Source organism: Dermochelys coriacea, chromosome 5, assembly GCF_009764565.3.
Source record: "Dermochelys coriacea isolate rDerCor1 chromosome 5, rDerCor1.pri.v4, whole genome shotgun sequence".
NCBI classification, from domain to species: domain Eukaryota; kingdom Metazoa; phylum Chordata; order Testudines; family Dermochelyidae; genus Dermochelys; species Dermochelys coriacea.
In genome coordinates this window covers 126,033,703-126,060,701 of record NC_050072.1, presented here as the reverse complement: position 1 = coordinate 126,060,701, position 26,999 = coordinate 126,033,703, and the positions used below count along the sequence as shown (strand labels likewise).

The window sequence follows — 26,999 nt, the reverse complement described above, 5'->3', positions numbered from 1 at the left end:
TCTCCCCCCCCCCTCCAGTTATAATTGCACAAGTTGGGTTTTATAATAAACAAAAACAAGTTTATTAACTACAAAAGGCAGATTTTAAGTGATTCTAAGGGAAAGCAAACAGAACAAAGAAGATTACTAAGCCAATAAAACAAAATGCATACTAAGCTTAAGATCTTAAAGAGACTGGTTTCAACAAGCATTTCTCACCCTAAATGTTGCTTTTAGGCAGGATGCAGAAATCCTTGAAAGTTAGCTACCCTGCTTGCAGCTTAAATTTTCAGACACCATATTCACAGATCAGATCCCTTTTCTATCCTGGGCTTCAACTCTTTCTTCCTAATGGCCCATCCAGGCTGATGGCCTGCTGTCTGGTGGATGTTTCCCAAGTACACACAGAGTTGTAATTGTTACATAGCCAGTATTCCTAGCTTTAGATACAGAAATGATACATGCATACAAATTGGATAATCATATTCAGTAATCATAACCTTTCCAATGATATCTCGCATGGCCCATATTGTATAAAACATATCTTAGTTATGCCGTATTCATATCATAAGCATATTTCTACAAAGAATTCAGGGTGTAAAGTCACAGCAAGAAAAAATAACCAAAAAGTAGCCACTAAATCATGTGCAAATTATGATCCAATATTCTAAAATCATGCCAATGAACATATATTTAGGATGTGCTGTTGTATCCTGTGCCTTTATTTAAGCAAAAGAAGACAGGCACAGACACACTGAATCATAGAAATATAGGGCTGGACGGGACTTCAAGACGTCATCTGGGGCACACTGCCACGCTGGGCAGAATTTAATTATGCACTTTGGTGTAAGACCAGTGATGTTCTGCTCCTTACAGAACCCTGGATATGTACTTGAGTGGCTCCCCATGCTGCTACGACTTCACAGCCATTGTTATTTGTACTAGCCGGATCCAAGGTAGCTGGGGTATGTCTATAGGTGCGGCAGTCACACCTCTGACTGCAGTGTAAAGATACTCTGTATCTTTCTGCCTCCAGCTCCAGCTGTAAAAAGGAAGGAAGAATTCCCCTCTGTTATGGGGTAGTCACAAAGTACCCCAGGTTCTCAGATATAGAAATGAGCACCATGGAAAGTCCTATACAACATTAAACACCAATGGCAGTTCAGCACGTGCACCTGAGGGCAGAATAAGGCCATCAGATGATAGCAGAGACAAGCTTTTCATGGGACTGGGAGGAGAATACTGAATACAGCTTGTTCGCTCAGACACCAATTCTTTGAAAGATGGAATGAAAAATATTAAAAAATTGTGCTGTCTTTGAGCATATCCAAGAGCTGTTAGTTGGGCAAAGCTTTGGACGGATGTTTCAATAGGGAAATGGCAAGCCCAATAGCAAGGGTTTTTAATGAATCTATAAACTCAGGGGTTGTATCCTATGCCTGGAGAATTGCAAATATAGTACAGTACCTATATTTAAGAAAGGGGGAAAAAGTGATCTGCGAAAATACAGGGCCATTAATTTGACCTCAGTTGTATGGAAGGTCAGAACAAATTTTGAAAGAGAGACTAATTAAAGACATAGAAGTAAACAGTAATTGGGATACAATACAACATGGTTGAACAAAAGGTAGATCGTTCCAGACTAACTTGAGAGAAGATAAATAGTTTTCTATACACAGAAAAAGCAGATGAACTAATCTCCCTGGATTTCAGGAAGGCATTTGATACAGTTCCACATGGGAAATTATTAGTTAAATTGGAGAAGATGGGGATTAATATGAGAATCAAAAGGTGAATAAGGAACTGGTTAAAGGGGAGACTACAGTGGGTCATGCTGAAAGGTGACTGTCTGGCTGGAGGAGGAGATTACCAGTAGAGTTCCTCTGGGATCGGTCTTGGGACCAGTCTTATTTAATGTTTTCACTCATGACCTTGGCACAAAAGGTGGGAATGTGCTAATAAAATTAGTGAATGACCTACTGCTGGGAGGTATTGTCAATATGGAGGCGGAATGGAATATTATACAAGAAGATTTGGGAAAATCTTGAAAAATGAAGTGATAGAAATGGGATGAAATTTAACAGAGCAAAATGCAAGGTCATGCACTCAAGGACTAACAAGCATTTTTGCTATAAGCGGGGGACATATCAGTTGGAAGTGACAGAAGAGGAGAAAGACCTGGTGTATTAGTCTATCACAGGATGACTATAAGCTGCCAATGTGATGTGGCCATGAAAAAGGCTAATGCAGTCCTAGGATGCATCAGGCGAAGTATTTCCAGTAGAGAGAGGGAAGCGTTAGTACCATTGTACACGGCACAGGTGAGACCTCATCTGGCAAACTGTGTGCAGTTCTGGTCTCCCATGTTTTTAAGAAAGATGATTTCAAATTGGACTGAAACAGATTGCTGAGAAGGGCTACAAGGATGATCAGAGGAATGAGAGAACCTGCCTTAAAAGTAGGTTTCAGAGTAGCACCCGTGTTAGTCTGTATCCGCAAAAAGAAAACGAGGACTTGTGGCACCTTAGAGACTAACAAATCTATTTGAGCATAAGCTTTCGTGAGCTATGGCTTACTTCATCGGATGCATTCAGTGGAAAATACAGTGGGGAGATTTATATACACAGAGAACATGAAACAATGGGTGTTACCATACACACTGTAATGAGAGTGATCACTTAAGGGGAGCTATTACCAGCAGGAGAGAGGGAGGGAGAGGGGGGGAAACCTTTTGTAGTGATAATCAAGGTGGGCCATTTCCAGCAGTTGACAAGAACATCTGAGGAACACTGGGGGTGGGAATAAACATGGGGAAATAGTTTTACTTTGTGTAATGACCCATCCACTCCCAGTCTCTATTCAAGCCTAAGTTAATTGTATCCAGTTTGCAAATTAATTCCAATTCAGCAGTCTCTCATTGGAGTCTGTTTTTGAAGTTTTTTTGTTGAAGAATTGCAAATTTTAGGTCTGTAATCGAGTGACCAAAGAGATGGAAGTGTTCTCCAACTGGTTTTTGAATGTTATAATTCTTGACGTCTGATTTGTGTCCATTTATTCTTTTACGTAGAAACTGTCCAATTTGACCAATGTACCTGGCAGAGGGGCATTGCTGGCACATATCACATTGGTAGATGCACAGGTGAACGAGCCTCTGATAGTGTGTCTGATGCGATTAGGCCCTATGATAGTGTCCCCTGAATAGATATGTGGACACAGTTGGCAACGGGCTTTGTTGCAAGGATAAAAGTAGAGATTTAAAGAGCTTGGCTTGTTTAGCCTAACCAAAACAAGGCTGAGGGGAGATATGATTGCTTTCTATCAATACATCACAGGGATAAATATCAGCCAGGGAGAGGAGTTATTTAAGTTAAAGGCCAATGTTGGCACTAAATCAAATGGATGTAAACTGGCTATTAATAAGTTCAGGCTTGAAATTAGATGAAAATTTCTAACCAGCAGATGAGTGAAATTCTGGAACCGCCTTCCCAAGGGAGCTTTGGGTACAAAAAGTTGCAAGACTGAACTTGATAAGTGTATGGATGGGATGGGATGATGAGGTTGCCTACAATTGCATATGGCCCATCCGTGAATGCTTTTAGCAAATATCTCCAAAGGCTGGAGATGGGGCACTAAACTGGGAGGACTCCAAGTTACTAGAAAGAATTCTTTGCCAAGTGTCTGGATGGTATATCTTGCCCACATGCTCAGGGTCCAACTGATCGCCATATTGGGGGTCAGGAAAAATTTCCCCCCAGGTCAGATTGGCAGAGACCCTGGGGGGGGTCACCTTCCTCTGCAGCCTGGGGCAGGGGTCACTTGCTGGTTTGAACTAGAGTAAATGGTGGATTTTCTGTCACTTGAAGTCTTTAAATCAAGATTTGAGGACTTCAGTAACTCAGCCGAGGTCAGGGGTCTGTTACAGGCGTGAGTGGGTGAGGTTCTGTGGCCTGTGATATGCAGATCAGACTAGATAATCATGATGGTCCCTTCTGGCCTTTAAGTCTATGAGGGGATTTTTATGTTAATAGCAGCAGCTGCTATAATCTCTGGATATGGTGATGACGGTTTTATCATGAAACATAAAAAAAAAAATCATGGAAAACCTAAGAGTTTTGTCAAGTTCAAGATATCGTTAAGCTATAATATATAAATCTGGAAAAATAAACCGATTTGTACATAATCAGACACATGAATAAAAAGGCAAATGCTAATGATCTATGCTAATCGGTATTGAAATTACAGTTCTAATGCCATACATGAAGCAACTTAATTCAGCTAACTGCAAAGCTGCATTGGAAACTGAATAGCATTTGAATTGCTCTCATGTGTAAAGGGTTTCTCTTTGTCTCTTTATCCCCTTGTTACTTAAACTTCTGCAGTAACAAAACCTGAGCTGAAAGGCTTCGTGGCTGACCAAGTGTCTTGGTACACTTATGAAGTGCTTTGGGACAAACAGTCAGTTTGGAATCCAAAACACTTGGTACTTCTGTTTGGCCCAGTACCGTCACTGAGTTTGCCCAACACAACTCTCTTAGACATTTACTACAGTCTATTTTAATCTCACTTGTCCTTCCCTTAGGATTACTTCAGAGAGTCGCTGCGGAGACAAGCCGGCTGGAAGAATGTAACCATACAGGACATTAGCGCACACCTTATTGTCACAATGCCCCCAAGAAGCAGGTCCCTGAGGACGAGCATCTGGCTTAACTCAGCCTGGGCACAACTGCAGATGTGCTGGTCGGAAAGAGGGAAACACTTTCAAGAAGTAGCCAAGACGCTGTTCTCCTCTTCCACTGAACACGGACAGACCACAGTCACCAACGTAGCGTGAGGGCTTGGGGTCCTATCTAACTCGTTACTGAGCCCATGTGATCAGAGAGCATCTGTGACTAAAAATGCCTTCTTCCATCTCCAGCTCGCTAGGAAACATCACCTCTTCCTGCCAGACAAGGACCCGCCCACAGCAATCCATCGCTGGCTAGGCTGGATGCCTGTAATTTGCTGTACCTGACACTGAAGATGAAAGCAATGCAAAGGCTCCAGCAGATTAAAACAATGCAGCTGTCCACTTCCTGCATGGGCTAGGCCATTATGAGCCCTAAAGTACCTCTGTGGCCCCACGTTGTTTCCACTGCCAGCATGTCCTGAACATCGGAGTCATTAGTGGACCAGGTCCCAGTTTCATTATAGAGGCTGCATTTCTATCTATGGAATGCCAAGACAACATCACTCCTCTGGGAAAATGTAGATCAGAGAACCCAGGATGAAGCACGTGAGAACCAGAGATAAGGGGCTCACAGCTGAGAGGATCTATCTGTGACAGCAGCTTCAAAAGAGATTCGCTCAATGCAGAGTCTGGCCATCTTCAGGAAAAGCTGCCAGGCCTTCCCCTTTGATAAAGCCTTCACACCATAACCAGAATGATTCAAAACTCAACACAACCTCAAACAACGCCCACATAAACAAAGGCAGACAGGCAGAAAACTCCAGGAATTAAAGAGTGAGGATGCAGATACTGTGCTGACAGGTGCTAATGCAAACGGTCTAAGAAAGAGACAGACTGAGATCTGTTCTGGAATGAGCAGCTTAATGCAGAAATTCTCCCATACTGCAAGCTACACTAAAACCCAAAGGTTATTTGGGCCTTGAGGATGAACCTCTAAATATTTTCAATCAAAATAAAGCAATGTGGCATGTCCCACATCCCTTGCAACACAGAATCTCAGCAGTTCAGAACAGAAAAGGAGAAAAGACACCCAAAAGATATTTCCAGTTCACATTCAAACAGCTTCTTTAAAGGCAACATTAAATTCTTGGATAACAATATTTCCTATCAGATCCTTGCCTGAAACAGATTATTTCAAATAATTCTGACTCTCCCTAACACCTCTGCACATCTGATAAATGAACATCTGGAAACTGTTTAGCATCATCAGTACTATCCCACCTTCATAGCAACTACTTAATTACGGATGAGCTGGCACTTCCATTTCTAACCCCTATTTTCATGCCAAAAGGAGCTATTGTTTCAAGCAGACAGTGGAGATGAAATTTGCAATACAGGCTTCCTTTCCCCAAAGGGGGCTGCTCAACTTGTGTTACACACCTTGAGAGCTCAGCTGCTTCCAGACACCCCCATAGCTACAGTGCTTTTATCATTCTGTGCTTGGCTGGCAGGCTGGGGCCATTCCTGGTGGATGTGAACCTTGCTATGCTTATCTAAACCTGCCTCATGTCCACTGAATGACTTCAATGCAGTATATTTGGAGCTACACCTGAACCACTCAGAAACTTCAGCGAGTACAGAATGGAGTCTTTCGGCAGCTTATTGAGCAGTGCCTCTCTCAAGAAGCATATTTAACGGTGTGTCACAGCCAACCCCGAATGCAGTGCTGCAAACAATTCTAGGTGATGGTATTGACCTACTGTGACATTCCCCAGGGTACAATCTGGACTGTTGAACAGCAGCGTCCCCTTAAGCCACCAGCCTGGGATGTCTTTTATAAAGCTTTGCTAGTGAACAGCAAACCCCTCCAGATTCTGCTCACACGCAGCCCCTAGCTGAATACATGAGTGCTATGCCCAGCCACCCATGAACTATATACAGGGCGACACCCGCATATCCCTCAGTCCCAGCCTGGCTCCCCAGAAATGTGCATCTTGTACTGTTCAGCAGCCCACTAGACCGTACAAACTCATAGTTAGTCATTCTAACACTGGGTAATGAATATGCCTGGTTTTCTGACCTGCTCTGTGGCCTTCATGACAAAATGCAAAAAACATCCATTTCTCCAGGTGTCTGATGCAAAAAACTGTCTTTTTCTCTACTGACGTTGAACTGATGGTGACACTTAGTTTGAGGGCTTGAGAAAAGTCGTATGTTGTCAGTTTGAACTCTCTGTGTGATATTATTGTGTTCTTTATATATGGTTGGTGTCTTCATTAGGTACACTGGATATAATTAAATAAATAAACATTGCCATGGACTGTGATCCTCTCACTTCTCGAACTATGGGGACTAGGCAGCACCTATGCAAAAGGCCTTCAAGCAAAAGAGGCTGATGTAACACAAGTTTTGTATTTCAGATTTCAGTAGTGACTGTCTCCGGCCACAGGCCCTGAACTTCAGAGTCACCAGTGGCCAGCAGGACACTTTCCTTGGCATACGGGAGGATGGGAGGTGGCCCTAGGCCATCAATTTGTGCAGCACCCTGATTTCTCAGAATAGCCAGTCTCCATCTGTTAGATCTTCGCAAAGGAGATTAACGGGAGACTCGGATGTACACAAGCAGTACAAAACTGGGTGCATCTGTGCGGCACAGCAGGGGTTAATCAAGGTCAGCCAAATCAGGCAAGTGTGGAAAGAGGAGAGGCAGGATCTGAGGTGTCCCCATCTTTCCGTGCTCCTAAACACCAGGGTCTATGCTTGAGACTCCATGCAGTTTCCAGGCAGAGTGCTAGCTGCTAATTCTGTCATCTTGTTGCATGGCCCTTGTTACCAGCATGGATATTGAAACCAGCACAGTTGTGTCTTGGTGCCAGTTCCTGTGGCATGCCTCTAGTATTTTACAGGACTGTGCCACAAGCTACTAACCCACCTGGGCCCACCGCACATGAGAGATGAGCAGAACTGGGCAAAAAAATTTCAGTAAATAGTACATTTGCTAATAATGCATTTTTCAGGGCATCAGAACTATTTGTAATTCAGGAATATTTTCAGCCAGAATAACTTGGAGAACCCCTATCTTTTGAAATGTCAGTCCATTCTGACATTGCATTTTGAATCAACATTTCATTTCAAAATTACGTTCAAAACATTTCTTTTGACTTGAATAACTTTTTTGGTTTTGGTTTTTTGTTTCAGCAAGAAAAATTCAGTTTTGCTTTGAAACAAACCACACTGCGGGCCGGGAGGGGAGGACATTTTTCAGTCTGGCTACTGAACCAAACTATCAAGTATTTGCTCAGCTCTAGTGAAGACACAGCGACTTCAGCTATCTCTTCTATCGGCAGAATGTAGTGTGCAGCTGCCAGTCTCCAGTGACCTAGATTTCCTCTCTGTTCCTATATGGAAGAGTTCCATGATTTTCTCTCCAGTTGAGAGTTCTCTCCTTTTCCATTTCCAGAGAGGCTTTAATTAAACTTGCTAAAGGCTCCTGGTTCCTTTTCACTTCCTCAATGCCAGTCGTCAGTCTTCACATGTTCCAGTCATGGGCGGCAGATGACTAGCCCCTTCAGGGAGGCTAGCCCCTGGCCCTGCCCCTTCCACCTGAGGCTCTGCTCCCCTGCCTGCCAGAGCCCCGAACCCGCTCCCCGGCTGGTCCGTCCCAGCCATCCGCCCCGGGCTGCCACTGCCCCAACCCAGTCTCTGGCTGCCAGCTGGAGCTGAGCCCCTGCCGGCTTCAGGGGAGGGGGGAGCAAGGGCAGGGCCATGGCCTGGGTTAGGGGAGACTTAGCCCCCTGCCCATGGTTTCAGTTTCTTGATAATTTGTTCTAGCATTATCCAGATTCCCTCTAATATTTCTCCTGTCTAGCACGGGGGGAATTTAGGTTTGGTTGTATCCTTTGCATCCATCAACCCAGATCCTCAGACGATGTAAACAGGTATAGTTCTGTTAAGTTAACTAGGTCATGACATTAGAATGATAGCAACCTCCCTGGACCACAGAGCCCCAAATCACGGAATGCATTTAATGTTTTACATTAGCTCTTTTACTTATTACCCTTACTTTAAAAATATATGTATTTAACCTCTGGGGTCAAGTCCTTCCATTCCACACTTGTGTTCTTCCAATAAAGCATTTATACTCTTCATTCTGCACATGGTTTTAGTACTTGCTTGTGTTTTCTTTCTAACATAGATTCCTCTTTATTCATGCATGCAATGATCCTATCACCCTTTGTGTCATTTTTTGCTGGAGGGTGTGCATAATATTCATTCATTTCCTGTTTGGCTGTCAGGGCCTTTGCATTAAAAGCAAATGTGCTTTCCTCAGACACTCCGACACACCCTGCACTTCTCACTTATTTCCAAGGTGCAACATCATTGTTTAGTCCATTACAGTTCTAACTAGACAAACACCACATAACCGAGAGCCAACAACTTCAGGGTGCATTGTCACCTTTGCAGCATGAAGGTGTGGGTCCCATGACTCACAGCGTTACTGGTGCAGTGTAATGCACTGACACAATCACACATCAGGACTTTACTCTGCGATTATTCTGTGGCTTTCGGTGACTGCATTTGATAAACGGCTCTTCAGGATTGAAGCTGATTGGAAATTTCAACTACCTCAAAGCTAGATTTATGGCTGCTTTGCATTTGCTAGAGTGGTGCAACCAAAACTGCCAGGAGGTTATGGTGAACCGGCCGCTTTCCACCCCATCACTGTGACTCAGGGCTGGTCTACACTATGGGGAAGGGGTCAATCTAAGTTATGCAACTTCAGCTACATGAATAACGTATAATGAATAATGCATCCGATGAAGTGAGCTGTAGCTCATGAAAGCTTATGCTCTAATAATTTGTTAGTCTCTAAGGTGCCACAAGTACTCCTTTTCTTTTTGCGAATACAGACTAACACGGCTGCTACTCTGAAACCTGTCACGTAGCTGAAGTCGACGTACTTAGATCTACTCACCGAGGTGTCTTCACTGTGGTCTGTCTACGGGAGATGCTCTCCTGTTGACTGCTTATGCTTTTCGTTGAGTTGGAGTACTGGAGTCAATGCTAGAGAGATCGGCAGTCAATTTATCGCATCTACACTAGACACGATAAATTGACCCCCACTGGATCGATCGCTGCCCATTGATCCATCCAGTAGTGTAGACAAGCCCCTAGACTCTTTAAAATGACAAGTCTTCAGATTTTTGAGGTATTGCAATCATGAAACATTTGTGAAGACTTCACAGACAGGTGGGAATACCTTGACTTTGTTTAAGCAAGTTAAACAGGCAGAATGTGAACCCCCATGCTCATTATCAGAATAAAGAGGGATACAGAAAGAAACAAAATCCTGTATTTCTAAAAACATTTCAACACCAATGCCAGTTTGCCTGTATCCTACGATAGCATTCCCTCTACTACACCACTAGAATTCTGTCTTTAAGGCAGTCTTTTGCATTAGATCACAGAGTGTAGTTGCAACTAATCTTACTTAACTACTCAACAGAATGAAACAGATAGCTGTCCATCAAGATTGTCAGTTACTATAATGGCCAGCAAGTTTAGGTTGAGTTTAGGTTGTCTTTTCAAATGTCCATTTATAGAAAGCTGCCTTTGCAAAAATATTGACATTTTTCTGTCTTCAATTTAAGTTTACACTGCTTCCCTGTGACACCCTGTACCCCATGTTCACCACTTCTATATGGTTATGATATATTTTGTACAAGTATGCCTTGTGAGGTATCATTTGAAAACTCATAATCGACTGAATGTTTTTGCCCAGTTGAAATGTGTGTAACATCATTGCATGTAAAATTATGTGATTTTGCTATATGATTATACTGAAAGATGTTGTTTTTTCTGGGTAACACCCACAAACCATTTTCTCAGAGACAAAGGCACACTAGCATGCCAGCAAAGTGCTAAAGAGCCACTTAACTGGCCAACCACCAGGAGGGGAGATGATATAAACAAAGAATTTACATTTCATCCCAGAAATTCTTCAAACCTCACACATATGGAGGGAGACTGTTTGTCTGCACTCCAGTGTAGGGTAATCCTCGAAGAGGGGAGTGGGATATAGAATGGGAGACAGTGACTTCCACCTCACCTTTCCCCTCCATCTCTACTCACGGCAGCGAGATCCCTTGAAAGACAAAAGAAGCATCACTGAACTGGGGGAATGGTCCTATCTTGCAGGTTTTCCAGACAGTACAGACTCCTGTAAGCTTGTAGTGAGAAAAACTCCTTTTTTGCTTTTAAACCTATTAGCCTTGGTAAAGTTTAGGAATTAGCTTGTGTGTTTATCTTTTTATTTCTTTTGTAACCAATCCTGACTTATATGCACATATACTTGTAAGCACTTAAAACCTATCTTTCTCTAGTTAACACTTGTTTTATTGTTTTATGTAAACCAGTGTGTTTTGGTTGAAGTGTTTGGAAATCTCTGCTTAGGGCAACAGAGCTGATGCACAATCATTACCCAGTGTTGGAATGATGAACTATCTATGAGCTTGTACTGTCCAGTGGGCTACAGAGCAGTACAAGACACATTTCTGGGGGAGGCAAGGCTGGGACTGAGGGATATGCGGGTGTCACCTTGTATCTATTCATGGATGGCTGGGCATAGCATTCATGTACTCAGCTGGGAGTGACTTTACATGCTAGTGGCTGTGAGTGAGAAGAGCCTGGAGGGGTTGCTGTTCACCAGTAAAGCAGAGTAAAATGCATCTCAGGCTGGAGAGCTAAGGGGAAACAGCAGTTCCATGTCACATTCCTAATTTAATGCAAACGGAAGTATCAGATTTTACATACAGTTAGCTACAACTACTCTGCATAAAAATAGAACCATGAGCCGTTCCTGGGATATTTATGGAAATGATAGCATTTAACAGTTAACAAGTCCTACAGGAGATGTGCAGAACAGTGCTCTGCTTAACGCCAGAGCGAAAAAAGCTCTGTTACAGAAATCTTCTGTGGGACCTGTTAGCAGTGAAAAGCCCAAACCAATCAAAATTCACACCAACCAACTCAAAATCAGGTTAAAACTCCATCCTTAACTCACCCTGTGTGCCTTGCAGGATACGTGGAAATTAAGGTCACTCCTCATCTCAGACCACAGCCATATCTGTGTGCAATGGAGAAATGAAGGATTGCGGGCCAGTGAGTTAAATCAATTCTTTTGAGCTTTGTAGAGTGGATGTCGTTCCCAAACACGAGCTAGCATGCCAGAGCTTAGCCTGGAGTCATTTCATGGGAACTGACCCATTCTAAAACTAGGATGTTATAATGGAAACACTGCACAACCTCAGCTGAAGATGTTCTATGTGATGTATAGTCACAAGTGAGCTGTGAATATCAGTGCTGGATTCCACAGTACTCTTTTCACCCGTTCCTTTGAGTCCCCTTAATAAAAGGGCTAGGTTATAAAGAATTATACCCAAAGAATGTAAGTCCTATAACAATGCACTACATTACTGAGTGGCAAAGGCCCTCTTGATTTCTGCCATCTCCCAGCAGATCAAACCTGTGTCAGGAACAAATCTGCCCCATAGGCTATTTTTACTTCTAGCGACTGACAAAGTTTACTCCCAATTGTGACCATGGCATTGGTTCCAGCTAGCAGTGTCCCAGGGCAGGCGGAAAATGCTGACTATTTTGGGTAGCAGTGTCTCTTTAAGGATATACATGCAATGCCAAAAGTGGCTATGAATAATGTTATTAAAGCATTGTTGAGCTGCCCGTACTAAGCAGGGATTATTCTAACCGCTCCTGGGTGAACGTGAACCCATGCTCACATCCACAAGAATCCCTTCCTTAATTTCCATCCTATGAATGCTGAGATTTTGGGGGTGGTGTGGGGGAGGGCATTTCTCAAGCTCCCCAGGCGCATTGTTCTCTCCACTTTATGTGACACATTCAAGAAGCTTTACATGCAGATGCCGAGGTATGAAAGAATTTCTGAAGATTTCCATAGGCTGAATTGCCACGGAGCGCTTAGCATAACAAAGCGCTCTTGTCTAGTAAACCCAGCAGCCAACACATTGATCTAATAAAGACTTTAGAACAAGAGTTTAAAGAAACACTCACAAATAGCTGAGAAATGATAAATCCTGAATGACCTTAATGTGGCAGCAGAGTAATGCGGCATGACAGCCGTAACGTTTTAAACACTAGCATCTAATCCACTTCCAACCTTTAAAAATATAGACAGTCAGGAAGTCCTGATCTGCAAAAGCACAGGACACCTGCGGCTCCTACTGACTTCCCTGGGGCTGGGCTGTTCAGCATGTCTGATCACTCTTCATTTAGGGCCAGGTTTACTAACCCAAAGACCAATATTCCACACCTCGAAGTTAGGCTCTAAGGGCCAAACCCTCAACAGTATTTGGGCATCTAATTCCCATTGAAATCAATGGGCATCTCAATATCTTGGAAGATCTGGGCATTAGTTTCCCTATTTAGGATCCTGAATACATGGCCTGATTTCAGTTTAAAGCCAGAGGGGACCATTATGACCATCTAGCCCAACCTCCTGCTTAGCCCAGGCCAGAGAACCTCACTTAGTGATTCCTGGTTCAAGGCCATAGCTGGTGCCGGAGCCAGAGTCTCTTTTAGAAAGTCGCCCACACTTTATTTACTGTCAGAGGCAATGAGCCCCCACAGCTCCCAATGATGCCAAAAGGATCCAATCACCCCCTCCCACAGGGAAATTCCTGCTGGAAACACTGAGGTTCACTCCAGAAGTTACCCCCATTCTCCACCCTGGAGGAGGAGTTTCAGACCTCGCACGTGGGCTGGGGCTCGGAATCCTCACCAGGGCAAGGCTCCGTGGGAAACCATTCTGTGCTGCCATGTACCCTAGAACCGTGCGGTGGGGAGCAGTATGTGCTAACAGGGCTTTTCCATCCAGCTGTCATTGGCTCCCCATTCCCTGCTTGGGCCCTGCCCTTCCCCTCCCATTGCCCAGCGGGGTACAGGGCACGGAGGGGTACTGACACTGCCTTTAAGAGTATTAACTCCAGCACGGATTTCCTAATGGAAATCTCCCAGGTGAGGGGGAAGGGCCATGCCACAAACCACCAGCAAATTCTTAGAGCATTTCAGAGCCCAGGACCCTGGATTAACCTCCACTGCACCAGATCAGCCTCTCCACATCTAGGTGACACACATCAGTGGTGGCAGAAGGATCAGAAATAGCATCCAAGCAACAATAACTATCTTTGGATATCACTGCCTGTGGCTGCTTCCTTTCCACATGCTCGCTCGGTCCTAGCACTGAGCCAAGTACTTTAAAGCAGCCTCCAGTTGCTTTGGTTTGCAGAGTCCTCTCGTTCGGAGCTAGGCATGACTTGCTGGGAGACCATGCCATGTTCACCTGGATTCTGCAAACACACCTGCTTGGCCAAGGCTCATGCCCCCTTTGTGTACAACAGCTCAGTCAGGATGACATATGAGCAGGAGCACCCCAGGATTTCACTGTCACTTGCTACCATTTGGGGTGAATGTCGTGGAAGCTGCCTGGTTTTGTACAGCTGCATTCCATGCTCTGCTTCCTAATGGCATGAGGGTCCCCGGGCATCCCTGGTCCAAGTTCATGCACTAAATAAAGTCAAAATGCTCCCTGTCCTCTTTCAATCTGAAGTCTCCAATCCCCACTGCAGAGGGCTGGGCTATACAACTTTAATATCCGCATTCACGTCAGATTTTGGCATGGAATTACCTACTCTGATAATTTTATTTTTAAGGGAAGAGTGCAAATGGAGTTTGATAATTCCCAGCTACTAAGTATCTGGCTTGGCCCCTCTCGTACCCAAGGCTTAGAGGCTATAACTTGCCAAGTCACACATTTTCAAAGCCCGCTTTGTAAAGCCCCGCAAGGAGCCTGCTCTCCAGCTTACCCACACAGGACACACAGAGCTTTCCATCCGAAGGGCTTGAGTGAAAAACCGAATGGAGCTGTTTCTCTCTCGTGGAGATGTATGGCTGATCCCACCCTACCTGGATGTGATCCTTAGAGCCAAGGAGACTAAACCCCAAAGGTGATGCTTAGATCTCTAAACCACCCCTGCCTGGCCATTCCTAACCTAAACTGTATGCTGCTCTGGGTACCTGCTCTTTCCCCAGGAGATGCCTCTACCCACCTGCCCCTACCTCCCATAGTAAGTTAATTGATGTACCCTGTGTGTCTCCCATACCCCCTCCAAGCTCTGTGTGAGGCTGCAGACCTAGGTTAGAGAGCGGAATGTTTGGTCTCCTGTATGCAGCGATGCTGAGACAGGAGTGGTCTGGGTCCAGAGGGACTTCGTCCTTCCATGCTTCTCCTTGATGCCCAGAGATTTTCCCTCCCTGGGAGATGATTGATTCTTGGAGGAGGGATGCCTTGGTGGGCTGGGGGGGAGAAGAAGAGCACTAGAGCATCATGACAAGGAAAATGGATTCACTTGGGGTGGGTAATAGTGAGGGCAGAAGGAATTTTTTCTGTGCAACCTTTCACAAATGACCCTTCTCCAGAGCTCAGAGTGGGGTGTCTCTCTCTGGGACTGCTAACTAATCTTTGCTTGTTCATCCTTTGTGATATCCAGCCAGGGAGAAAGTAATTTACATTTCTTACCGGTATGGTCCAATCGCAACCCACTTCTACATACTGCATGGATCCCTCCCATTGCATGCCTTAGATATAGAAAATTAAGTTACTACTACTACTACCAATACTGTCTGTAATAAAACTTTAATATTGGAATAAGCCTGAAAAAGTGAAAACTCACTGTCACATTTTTCTCCTTGTTCTCCCTCCTCCTCCAATCCGGCTGCTGATGCAGCTAGGCTCCGCGCTCCCCCCACCCCACCCCATCACGCACTCAGCAGGGGCTGTAGTGACTCCCCCCGCTTGCAGCAGGGAGACCGGCTGAGGGAGAAGCCTACCCAGGACTCCTGCGCCCTCATAAGAACAGTTTAAACTCAGCTGTTCCCTCCGTGGTTCAGACCGCAGGATTAGGGGCCATTTCTGGCATCCTTGTTAATTTCACTCACAGTTGTTGGGTGGGGGGGGGTGGGCCAGGGGGCAAGGGTGCTGCACCATGCCCGCCAGTGTCCTGCTTTCCCTAGACCCTTCCCTATTTCCTAGCAAGTCAGATATCAAGGATTGTTTAATCTCCCTTCCAGGCACATAAAAGGGTGCAGGGGGCACACCCATGGGTGGCGAGTAGTAGGGGAAGGTAGGGGTGAATGAAGGACAACTAGAAGCCTTCATGAAATATACAAGATGCTTAGAGAAAGTTTTGTCAGTTTCACCCTCCGCACTCTGTAGGACACTGACAAACAAAGAGATCTGAGATCCCGCCCCTGTGTCCTAAGGACATTTCAGGTGTTTAATTCACTATATAAAGAGGGTAGAATGAAACTACTATTTCTTTCAAAGCAGGCACAATAGTTTCCCTGAATATCCAGTTTTCCCCTCCAATCCTTTTATAGTTTTGTCTATCGGACTATTTGCTTTCCCTGTGAATCTTTAATTGCTTTAGCAAAATTGCTTTGCCCAAAATAAACCCCGATCATCATGACACATCTTCCCACCGTGTTCTCCATGGTTTTTTTTGTTTTTTTTTTTTAAACAGTAACATTTCAAAGGATCTGCAAGCATCACAGACCATGATCCTCTGCTGGGGAGGGAATGGGATAGATTTGAACTTGGAAATGGTTCCTGATTTTGATTATATTTTTTGTGTGTTATACTATTGGAGATCGCCTCATCCAGGGGGCAGAAAATAATTGCCCCTGCCTTGTCACCCCCCCCACCCCCAACAACTGAGAGTGAAATTAACAAGGATGCCAGAAATGGCCCCTAATCCCGCGATCTGAACCGCGGAGGGAACAGCTGAGTTTAAACTGTTCTTATGCAGGCGCAGGAGTCCTGGGTAGGCTTCTCCCTCAGCTGGTCTCCCTGCTGCAAGCTAGGGGGGAACCGCTGCAGCTGCTGAGTGCGGGGCGGAGGGGGAAACGCGGAGCCTAGCCGCATCCGCAGCCTGCGTGGAGAGGAGAGGGAGAGCAACAAACAAATGTGACAATGAGTTTTCCCTCGCCAAGCTTTTATTAGCTCTGACTTTAAGCTCCTTGTTGTGCAGCCAAAAGAGGTGAAAGTAAGCCGGCACTGACTGCTCCACTTTCTTGCCGGTACGTTGTCCCGGCCCATACCGGCTTACTTTCACCTCTGTATCCAGCTGAATTGCCATGTCACAAAAACAGAGACACCAACTTTCAACTCTTGGCCTCTGTTATCCATCTTGTAACTGGGGGCAAATGAATGTACAGTAACTCCGCACTTAAAGTCGTCCCAGTTAACGTTGTTACATTGCTGATCAAGCAGGGAACATGCTCGTTTAAAATTGCGCAATGCTCCCTTCTAACGTTGTTTGGCAGCCGCCTGCTTTGTCCACTGCTTGCAGGAAGAGCAGCCTGTTGCAGCGAGCTGGTGGGGGCTTGGAACCAGGGTGGGCCGGCAGCCCCCCTATCAGCTCCCCGCTCCCCTAAGTCCCCTGTGCGTCAGCTGCCCAGCAGGCTACCAATTGCCAGCAGTTCAGCTGCTCCTGCCCTCTGCGTTGGAGCTGCTCCCCAGGACTCCTGCTTGCTGTGCGGGGGGGGGCTAATGTCAGGGTGTCCTCCTCCCCCCTGCTCCTATCCCCTGCTTACTCCATCTCCATAGAGGCGGGGGGACAGGACATGACAGGGCTCAGGACGGAGGGAACTTCCTGGCCACAGCTGCTCTCTCAACTTCCTGATATATTTAAAAAGGCAGTGTACTCAGAGTGGGGTCAGCGCACTAAAGGGGCAATGCGCATCTCTCTCTCTCTCACACAGAGTGTGTGTCTCTGTCTCTGTCTGCCTCTCTCTGTCTCTCCTCCCTCCACTCGTGCTGCCTTGTAGAACATGAGGCTCCATTAACAACAATGAGTTAACCCTTGAGGGCTCAGCCGAGTGCTAGTTCATCATTTAGCAGTAAGGTATTCCCTGGGAAATATCCCTCCCTCTGACTCCACCACCTCAACCAAGCTTCACAATCATCATTGCTGTGTACAGTATTAAATTGTTTGTTTCAAACTTATTTTGTGTATATATACATATATATAAAATAGTTTTTTGTCTGGTGAAAAAATTTCCCTGGAACCTAACCCCCCCATTTACATTAATTCTTATGGGGAAATTGGATTTGCTTAACATTGTTTTGCTTAAAGTCGCATTTTTCAGGAACATAACTACAACGTTAAGCAAGGAGTTACTGTATCTGAGGCAGGAGGCCGAAATAAGGACTGTAAAATGCTGTTAAAGTCCAAGGGATTAAAGTCAGTCAGTAGTTGAGGTAAGACTAGAACTCAGGACCTAATGATTGGCTTTGTTTACAGCTTGCTAGTTCTTTGCTTTCTTCCCTTTTGTAGTCTTAAATTGTTGAAGTGGATGCTTGTACTTGTTTCTTTAGATTCCTCAGTATTTAGTGGCATTTCAGATTTTACAGATTTTCTTCTAATACGTTTCATCCTTAAAATGCTCATCTGTGCTGACAAGGACAAGCCCGGGGCCTCACTAACACCCTTAGCGTAAGGCCAACGCAAATTCTCACACAAAATTGACATGCAAATAACTCATGCTGTAGTCGCAACTGACAGCACCTTCCCATATAACAAACTTCCACAAGTCAAAAAAGCTGAAATGCTCTGATCAAGTTCTAGTGCTCCATAAGGTTAGAAGCACAAGTTGTACTGACTCTGACCCGCAAACCCTGGTGGAGGAATACAGCCTGCTCAAAGCATTTCAGCTTTCGTGAGGAAAACATGGGCAGCGTCCATTTCTGTGTTTGCATTGAACAAACGTGCAATCCCTCCCCGCTTTATATTACTCAAAATAGCCAGAGGGATTTTTCTCAAATACTTCTAAAAGGCACAAGTAAAATACTCACTTTCAGGCACAGACCTACCATGAAAAACATCTGCCCCAAAGTTGACTATTTTGTAAAAGTTTAAGTAACAAAGTTTTAATGGAATCTGATTTGCAACCTTAGCTACGGCGAGTGTGACCTGTACTTGTTATTGCATATTACAGTACTAAAACAGATCACGAGGAAAGAATATTCTAGAGACAAATCCAAGCTCACTGGGATCTACCGGTACAAGACAAATTTATGAATATCAAATTGTGCTCACATTGGCACTGGATTTAGCAGAGTTTTTGCCTAATCTCTCACTGGCTGAGTCAGTGAGAGGATTAAAGGGAGTATGAAAAGCGCTGCAAGAGATGAAAGGAGATCAGGCATTTATTCTTGAAATATTCAGAGCATTGTAAAGAACACTCTGGGTGATGGTGGCTCAAAGGCTTCTTTTAGGACTGTTCCATCTGACGGGAGATTCCTTGCTGTAAGAGTGCAGCCTCCTCCACAGGATTGTACAAGAACCTGGGCTTGTCTCTGGAAAAGGGTATAAAGCCTTTGAATCAATGTGATTGTTCCCAACTAAAGTGTTGATGAAAAGGCAGGGAGCGAGCTAAGGAAGCACCGTTTGTGTACGCCCAGGGGTCCAAACCTTCAATAACTCAGTGTTCCCCGCTACAATTCAGGATGTTTAAAAGCGAGAGCGGGAAGTGTATTTTAAACAGATCTCCATGCGCACCATTCTGTCTCAGAAATGTTCCAGCTACACAATGAGAATCAAAATCACATTTAATTCAGGAGCCCTTTCCCTCTATGGGCTTCAGGGATGCTCATTAAAAATAACAACTCAAAGGGATGGTTTGATTACAAATAGGAAAGGAAGCAGCTGGTATCCAGGCTTACCCAGTCTGCATACAACCCATCTCCCAGGGGAACTGTTAAAAATGATCCCTCTGATTACAGCTGAATAAATTAGTGCCCTAGGTCATACTATAACGAGGTACTCACGTATACTGAAATGCCCCCTCCTTGTTGCATTTTCATCATGGAAACAAAAGGAGGAAGATGCAACAAAATGTTGCCCGATGCTAACAGCTACCATTCAGTAATGAGGTGGTTGTGACACAAATCTGCCAGTGGAAGGAAGTGCAAAGGCTGACAGTCTTATGCTATGTTTCAGAGTAGCAGCCGTGTTAGTCTGTATTCGCAAAAAGAAAAGGAGTACTTGTGGCACCTTAGAGACTAACAAATTTATTAGAGCATAAGCTCTCGTGAGCTACAGCTCACTTCATCGGATGCATCCAATGAAGTGAGCTGTAGCTCACGAAAGCTTATGCTCTAATAAATTTGTTAGTCTCTAAGGTGCCACAAGTACTCCTTTTCTTTTAGTCTTATGCTATGCCAGTCTGTTGTGGACAGGGAGACTGGCATAGCATAAGGGATGCTCAGAATTGCTTGGCTTTTGTCTTGCACATAGGGGCTGAAACTAAGGGTGCTGCTGCACTCACTGACTTAAAGTGAAAAGAAAAGGAGTACTTGTGGCACCTTAGAGACTAACAAATTTATTAGAGCATAAGCTTTCGTGAGCTACAGCTCACTTCATCGGATGCGAAAACAGACTAACACGGCTGCTACTCTGAAACCTGACTTAAAGTGGTTTCCATCATATATAGCTTTTACAGTTTGGTGCAATGGCTCGCAGCATTCATACTACACCAATTGTTTCTGCAATCAGATCCGCAGACAGACTCTGGCGCCCATGCGGTGACCTTGCTTAATATTTGCTCCTAAACTACAACAACATTAAGGCCCCGATCCTGCAGTTGGCTCCTTGCAGGCAGGCCAGCCTCTTCAACGCCACATGGGCCACACACAACCTTACAGGGCCTTAATGTTATTATATGGATAGGAGCAAATCCTGCATCTCGCCCCATCCTCTAACCGTCTGCAGGGCAGAAGGCTCAATATGCAGGAGGATGACATGTAGGGAGCCTGCAAAGGGAGTTCTGCAGCTCCTGGGTGCAGAATCCAAAGGGCTCCATCCCCAGCAATGGGCAGGGGTGTTTGGGAGGCAGAATGGGGCATGCCCAGTGAATCTGCAACTACACAATATAGGGGAATTGCACTTGTCTCTGAGGTTAGTGCAACACTGAGACTGCAGGAGCAGGTGGGGAGCAGTTTTGTTGGGGCTGTGGGGGGACAGCAGAGTGCATTTCTGGCAGAGATCCCCTGTGCTTTTGGCTTTGTGCAGGGTTTAGGATTTGATTCACTGGGGTGAATTTAGTTTTCTGGGAGAGGAAGGGAGAATTATCCTAGGCATTACTTTCATGGAAAGTTTTACGTTTTGAGTATATACAGATTTAACTGTACATTAAGAATCTGCTAAGAAAAGATTCCCCTGTGTCAAGTTTTAAGGGCTGAAATCTCCTGGCCAATCTAAACTCCTTTTCGAAATACCGAATGTGCTTAGAGCGTCATAAGATTAGTAACTCACCACAGTTCATTTATATCAAAATTTTCAGTTACTTAAGTACAAAAAAAAAAAAAAAGGCTCTAAACCTGGTAAACTTCTATTGTTTTTTTCTTAAACACTAAAGGAACTTTGAAGTAGCCAAAATGGTTCTGTTTTTCTTTTAAATCCACGGCAATTATTTGTTCTTAGCATGCCAAATTCCAGTTCCCAGTCAATTTTTATTACCAAGTTATCAACTCTGAAAATGCAGGTTAATTACGGAAACATTAACAGAGTTAACTGTCCAAACAAGCTGATTATATGAAGGCAGAGAGCCATTTTAAAAAAAATGTTAGAAGCGAGCATGTCTAATCTGGAATTCCATTCGTTAACGCTCTAGGTAATGTCTCTACAGTTCTCATCACTTAAAGGCTCAAAACCAACCTTTGCCTTTCGGAGGCATTAGTTGTATTATTAGTTTATTTGAAGAATAAGTTACAGTCAAGGAACAGAATAATCCTGAAAGCGCCTTTGGAGAAAAGGAGTTTGAGAGATATGATTATTATACCCCTCCAGTGAACCATTTCAAAAAGAAAAACCCAGAAAATTAATTTTTAGGAATGCCGCTTGCAAGACAGACCAGAGAATTAGCACTAGAGTTACAGAACTTCAAAATTCTGGATTATGACATTGTCACAGAATGAACCAGCACCTAACCTTAACTCATTCATTGCCAGACCATATAACTGATACTTCTAGATTATATAGTCTCAGCTGGCCTTTTCAGTATTATTTTCTCACTCTGGCCCCGATTCAGAAAAGCACTTAAGCACATGCTTATCTTTGAGTACACGAGTGAGTCCCATTTGATGTGCTTAAAGTTAAACACGTGGTGAAGTGCTCTGCTGGATCAGGCCATGAGTGCTCAGCACCTTGCAGGATCTAACCCAGAACACTGAATTGACAAGTAGCATTATTACTTTTTGGTAAATGTCTCTGGCCAGTTCAGAAGTGCAGTGCTGCCTTTCTCTCCGTTAATGGCTGTGGGAAGGCAGGAGAGTTGAAAACACAGAGTGAATGGGCTCCGTTCACCAATACAGAATTCCTGCTCTAGGCTCCCTGTGTTGGAAACGCCTTCCAGAGCAAAGGCTGCTCCGGGTATGCCATCTCTAACTCTCACCCCACTGCGGGGACCCAGAGCGGGGTGACTAGCAGGGGCACTGGCCTGGGAGGGGCAGCAGGATCCCAATGCTTCACAGAGCCAGCGGTTGGAGCTTTATGCTGGGATTTAAAGCTGCCCCCCTCTGGCAGGACCTCAGAGACCCTTGGACGCAGGGGAAAACACAATGCACCCCCTGCAGCCACAGGGTGAATCAAGGCCCCCCCCCATCAGTTTATAAGGCTGTATCCATAACCACTTCTCCCACCACTAGCCCCGTGGAGTATTGTCACAGCACTCCCTGGCCCTTCCAGCCTCAACCCGCCCACCTCAGTCTCCCCTCAGACCTCCTCTAGCTATTACTCCCTGGGGAGGAAGGCTTCTCCTGCTCCCCCATGGGTATCTTGAGGAGAGGAGCGTATTTCCCCTTGATGACCCACCAAACCCATCCACAGTCTGCAGCTCTTGTCCTGCTCCCCCAACATGCTGCAGGGCCAATCCCTGCCACCCCCCCCCAGCTAACCTACAATTAAAACAACTCCTACAAGGGAGACTGGAACCTGCAACCTCCACAGCCTCAAACAAATCCACAGCAGTCTGGCCCTCACACACAGCTCAGGTTGGGGGCCAGAAGTGCATGGGACGGGGACAAGGAGCCAGCCGGCCAGCTACTGTAAGGCTCGCACCATGCTGTAGGGCATCACAACGGTGACAGTCAAATGCATCCGATGAAGTGAGCTGTAGCTCAGGAAAGCTTATGCTCTAATAAACGTGTTAGCCCCTAAGGCGCCACAAGTCCTCCTTTTCTTTTAGTCAATTCTTAAGACCGCATTAGCACATGTGAGGCATCCTGCCCAGCTCACCTTGCCAAGGGACGGCACAAACATGGCCAAATTCTCCCCCCCCCCCCGACTCCACCTGGCCCCCTGTGCAAGACTGGGCTCACCCACGTGCCTGCGCTCACGCCCACGCTTCGCCCCCTCGCCCGGGGGCTGAAAAGTGCATCTGCAAAACTCCCTCGCGCGAATGGGGTTTTGCGGGTGCAAAGGCGCACACGGATCTTAGCCTTGTTCACAGGCGCGGGTCCCTCCAGCGGGCACCCAAACAAGCGGCGGCTGGGGACTGACATGGCGCTTCCCAGGCCAGGCCGGCTTAAGCCTGCACTAAATAACCCGGCAGCAATGCAAACATCCAAGCAGCCGCCGCGGGAAGGGGACCTTCCTCTGCAAAGTGCCTTGAGATCGGTGCGGTGTCTCCTTACAACCGCAAAGGGAGCCGGGTCCCGCACAAGGACTGACAGACACCCCCGCGCCCCAGGGTTTCCAGGCAGCGTCCAGGAGGGGAGCAGGGCACAACCGCCCGGGCAGCCGGCGCATTTGATCCCAACCCCGAGGCAAGGGCTTTGGCCGCCCAACCTGCGCCGGTGGGTCCAAGCCAGCGCCAGCCGCGGCACCTGGCAGCGAGACCCGGCTCTGAGCGCAGGAGCCCCCCGGACCCAGCCCCCCATCCCCGGGCAGGGGAGAGCGGGCGCCCCGCTGGACCCAGCCCCGGGCAGGGGAGAGCGGGCGCCCCCCGGACCCAGCGCCGCCCCCCATCCCCGGGCAGGGGAGAGCGGGCGCCCCGCTGGACCCAGCCCCGGGCAGGGGAGAGCGGGCGCCCCCGGACCCAGCCAAGCCCCGCCCGCCCGGCCCCGGCTCACCCCCGGCAGTCGCCGTCGTGCGCCTTGCGGACGCGCCGGGCAGGGCGCAGGCGCTGGGGGCCCCCCGGACCCAGCCAAGCCCCGCCGCCCGGCCCCGGCTCACCCAGCCGGCAGTCGCCGTCGTGCGCCTTGCGGACGCGCCGGGGCAGGGCGCAGGCGCTGGGGTAGGAGCGCCCGTCCGAGCCGCCGCCGCCCCGTCCTCCTTGCACACGCAGGCGGCCGGTGCCTCGGGCGCCCCCGCGCCCCGCGCCTGGCTCACGCACACCAGCCCCGGGCCGCAGCGGGGCCCCCGCGGGCCCCCGGCGCCCGCCCGCCGCAGCGCTCGCCCTCGCGCCCAGGCAGCGCGGGCAGCAGCGCACTCGTCCCGCGCCGCCAGCTCGGGCGCCGGGCAGCGCGCCGGGGGGCAGCGCTCGGGCCGGCAGGGCCCGCACCCGCCGCCCGCGCCCCGCCGCGCCGCCAGCGCCAGCAGCAGCAGCAGCAGCCGCCAGCCGGGCCGGGCCATGGCGCGGGGCAGGGGGCGCTCGGCCGCCGCTGGACAGCGCAGCCAGGCAGTGCCCGGGGCGCCCCCTTCCCGGCGGAGACCCCCCAAGCCAGCCGCCTCGCCCCGCCCCCTGCCACCCCAAGCCAGCCCCTGCTCCCGCGCGCCCCGCCCCTGCCACCCCAACCCAGCCCCAGTTCCCTCCCGCCACCCCAGCCCCTCGCCCGCCCCCTGCCCCCCCAACCCAGCCCCAGTTCCCTCCCGCCACCCCAGCCCTCGCCCGCCCCCTGCCACCCCCAACCCACCCCCAGTTCCCCTCCCGCCACCCGCCAACCCAGCCCTCTGCTCCCCCCGCCACCCCCCTGCCACCCCCATCTCAGCCCCTTTCCCCCCCGCCAACCCAGCTCCCCGCGCCCCACCCCCTGCCACCCCAACCCAGCCCCAGTTCCATCCCGCCACCCCCGCCCTCGCCCCCCCCCTGCCACCCCCCAACAGCCCCATTCCCTCCCGCCACCCGCCAACCCAGCCCTCTGCTCCCCCCGCCCCACCCCTGCCACCCCAACTCAGCCCCTGTTCCCACCCGCCAACCAGCCCCCTGCCCCCCGCCCCGCCCCCTGCCCCCCCAAGCCAGCCCCTGCTCCCCGCGCCCCGCCCCTGCCACCCCAACCCAGCCCCCAGTTCCCTCCCGCCACCCCAGCCCCTCGCCCCGCCCCCTGCACCCCCCAACCCAGCCCCCAGTTCCCTCCGCCACCCGCCAACCCAGCCCTCTGCTCCCCCCGCCCCACCCCCTGCCACCCCAACTCAGCCCCCTGTTCCCACCCGCCAACCCAGCCCCCCTGCTCCCCCGCCCGCCCCCTGCCACCCCAAGCCAGCCCCCTGCTCCCCGCGCCCCGCCCCTGCCACCCCAACCCAGCCCCCAGTTCCCTCCCGCCACCCAGCCCCTCGCCCCGCCCCTGCCACCCCCCCACCCAGCCCCCATTTCCTCCCGCCACCCGCCAACCCAGCCCTCTGCTCCCCCCGCCCCACCCCCTGCCACCCCCAACTCAGCCCCCTGTTCCCACCGCCAACCCAGCCCTGCTCCCCCCGCCCCACCCCCTGCCCACCCAACCCCAGCCCCCAGTTCCCTCCGCCCAGCCCCTCTCCCCGCCCCCTGCCACCCCCCCCCCAACCCAGCACCAGTTCCCTCCCGCCACCCGCCACCAGCCCTCTGCTCCCCCCGCCCCACCCCTGCCACCCATTCAGCCCTGTTTCCCCCCCGCCAACCCAGCTCCCCGCGCCCCCACCCTGCCACCCCAACCCAGCCCCAGTTCCCTCCGCCACCCAACCAGCCTCGCCCCGCCCCTGCCCCACCCAACCCAGCCCCCAGTTCCCTCCGCCCACCCCAGCCCTCGCCCCCTGCCCCCCAACCAGCCCCCTGCTCCCCGCGCCCTCCCCCTGCCCCACCCAGCCCCCAGTTCCTCCCGACCCACCCCCGCCCCCGCCCCCTGCCCCCACCCCAGCCCCCAGTTCCCTCCCGCCACCACAGCCTCGCCGCCCCATGCCACCCCCAACCCAGCCCCCAGTTCCCTCCCGCCACCCCAGCCCCTCGCCCCGCCCCTGCCCCCCCAACCCAGCCCCCTGCTCCCCGCGCCCCGCCCTGCCCCCCAACCCAGCCCCAGTCCCTCCCGCCACCCAGCCCTCGCCCCGCCCCTGCCCCCCCAACCCAGCCCCCAGTTCCCTCCCGCCACCCCAGCCCTCGCCCCGCCCCCTGCCCCCCCAACCCAGCCCCCAGTTCCCCCCGCCCCCCGCCAACCCAGCCCTCTGCTCCCCCCCGCCCCACCCCTGCCACCCCATCTCAGCCCCTGTTCCCCCCCGCCAACCCAGCTCCCCGCGCCCACCCCTGCCACCCCAACCCAGCCCCCAGTTCCCTCCCGCCACCCCAGCCCCTCGCCCCGCCCCCTGCCACCCCCCAACCCAGCCCCCAGTTCCCTCCCGCCACCCGCCAACCCAGCCCTCTGCTCCCCCCGCCCCACCCCCCTGCCACCCCCAACTCAGCCCTGTTCCCACCCGCCAACCCAGCCCCCTGCTCCCCGCCCCGCCCCGCCCCTGCCACCCCCAAGCCCCCCCTGCCTCCCCCCCTCCAGCTGCCACCCCAAACCCAGCCCCAGTTCCCTCCCGCCACCCCAGCCCCTCGCCCCGCCCCCTGCCACCCCCCAACCCAGCCCCCAGTTCCCTCCCGCCACCCGCCAACCCAGCCCTCTGCTCCCCCCGCCCCACCCCCTGCCACCCCCAACTCAGCCCCCTGTTCCCACCCGCCAACCCAGCCCCCTGCTCCCCCCGCCCCGCCCCCTGCCACCCCCAAGCCAGCCCCCTGCTCCCCGCGCCCCGCCCCCTGCCACCCCAACCCAGCCCCCAGTTCCCTCCCGCCACCCCAGCCCCTCGCCCCGCCCCCTGCCACCCCCCAACCCAGCCCCCAGTTCCCTCCCGCCACCCGCCAACCCAGCCCTCTGCTCCCCCCGCCCACCCCCTGCCACCCCCAACTCAGCCCCCTGTTCCCACCCGCCAACCCAGCCCTCTGCTCCCCCCGCCCCACCCCCTGCCACCCCAACCCAGCCCCCAGTTCCCTCCCGCCACCCCAGCCCCTCGCCCCGCCCCCTGCCACCCCCCAACCC

General features: G+C 49.8%; 1 protein-coding gene across 1 annotated transcript in view; it reads right to left on the bottom strand.

The window, feature by feature from the left end:
* Positions 1–24,387, bottom strand: part of IGFBPL1 (insulin like growth factor binding protein like 1) — a 32,863-nt gene extending 8,476 nt beyond the window's left edge. The window contains 4 exon segments of the mRNA XM_043515474.1: positions 23,035–23,231; positions 23,587–23,624; positions 23,871–24,057; positions 24,060–24,387. Coding sequence (XP_043371409.1) covers positions 23,035–23,231; positions 23,587–23,624; positions 23,871–24,057; positions 24,060–24,372 — 735 coding nt within the window. The 5' untranslated portion in view covers positions 24,373–24,387.
* Positions 24,388–26,999: the final 2,612 nt, after the last annotated feature.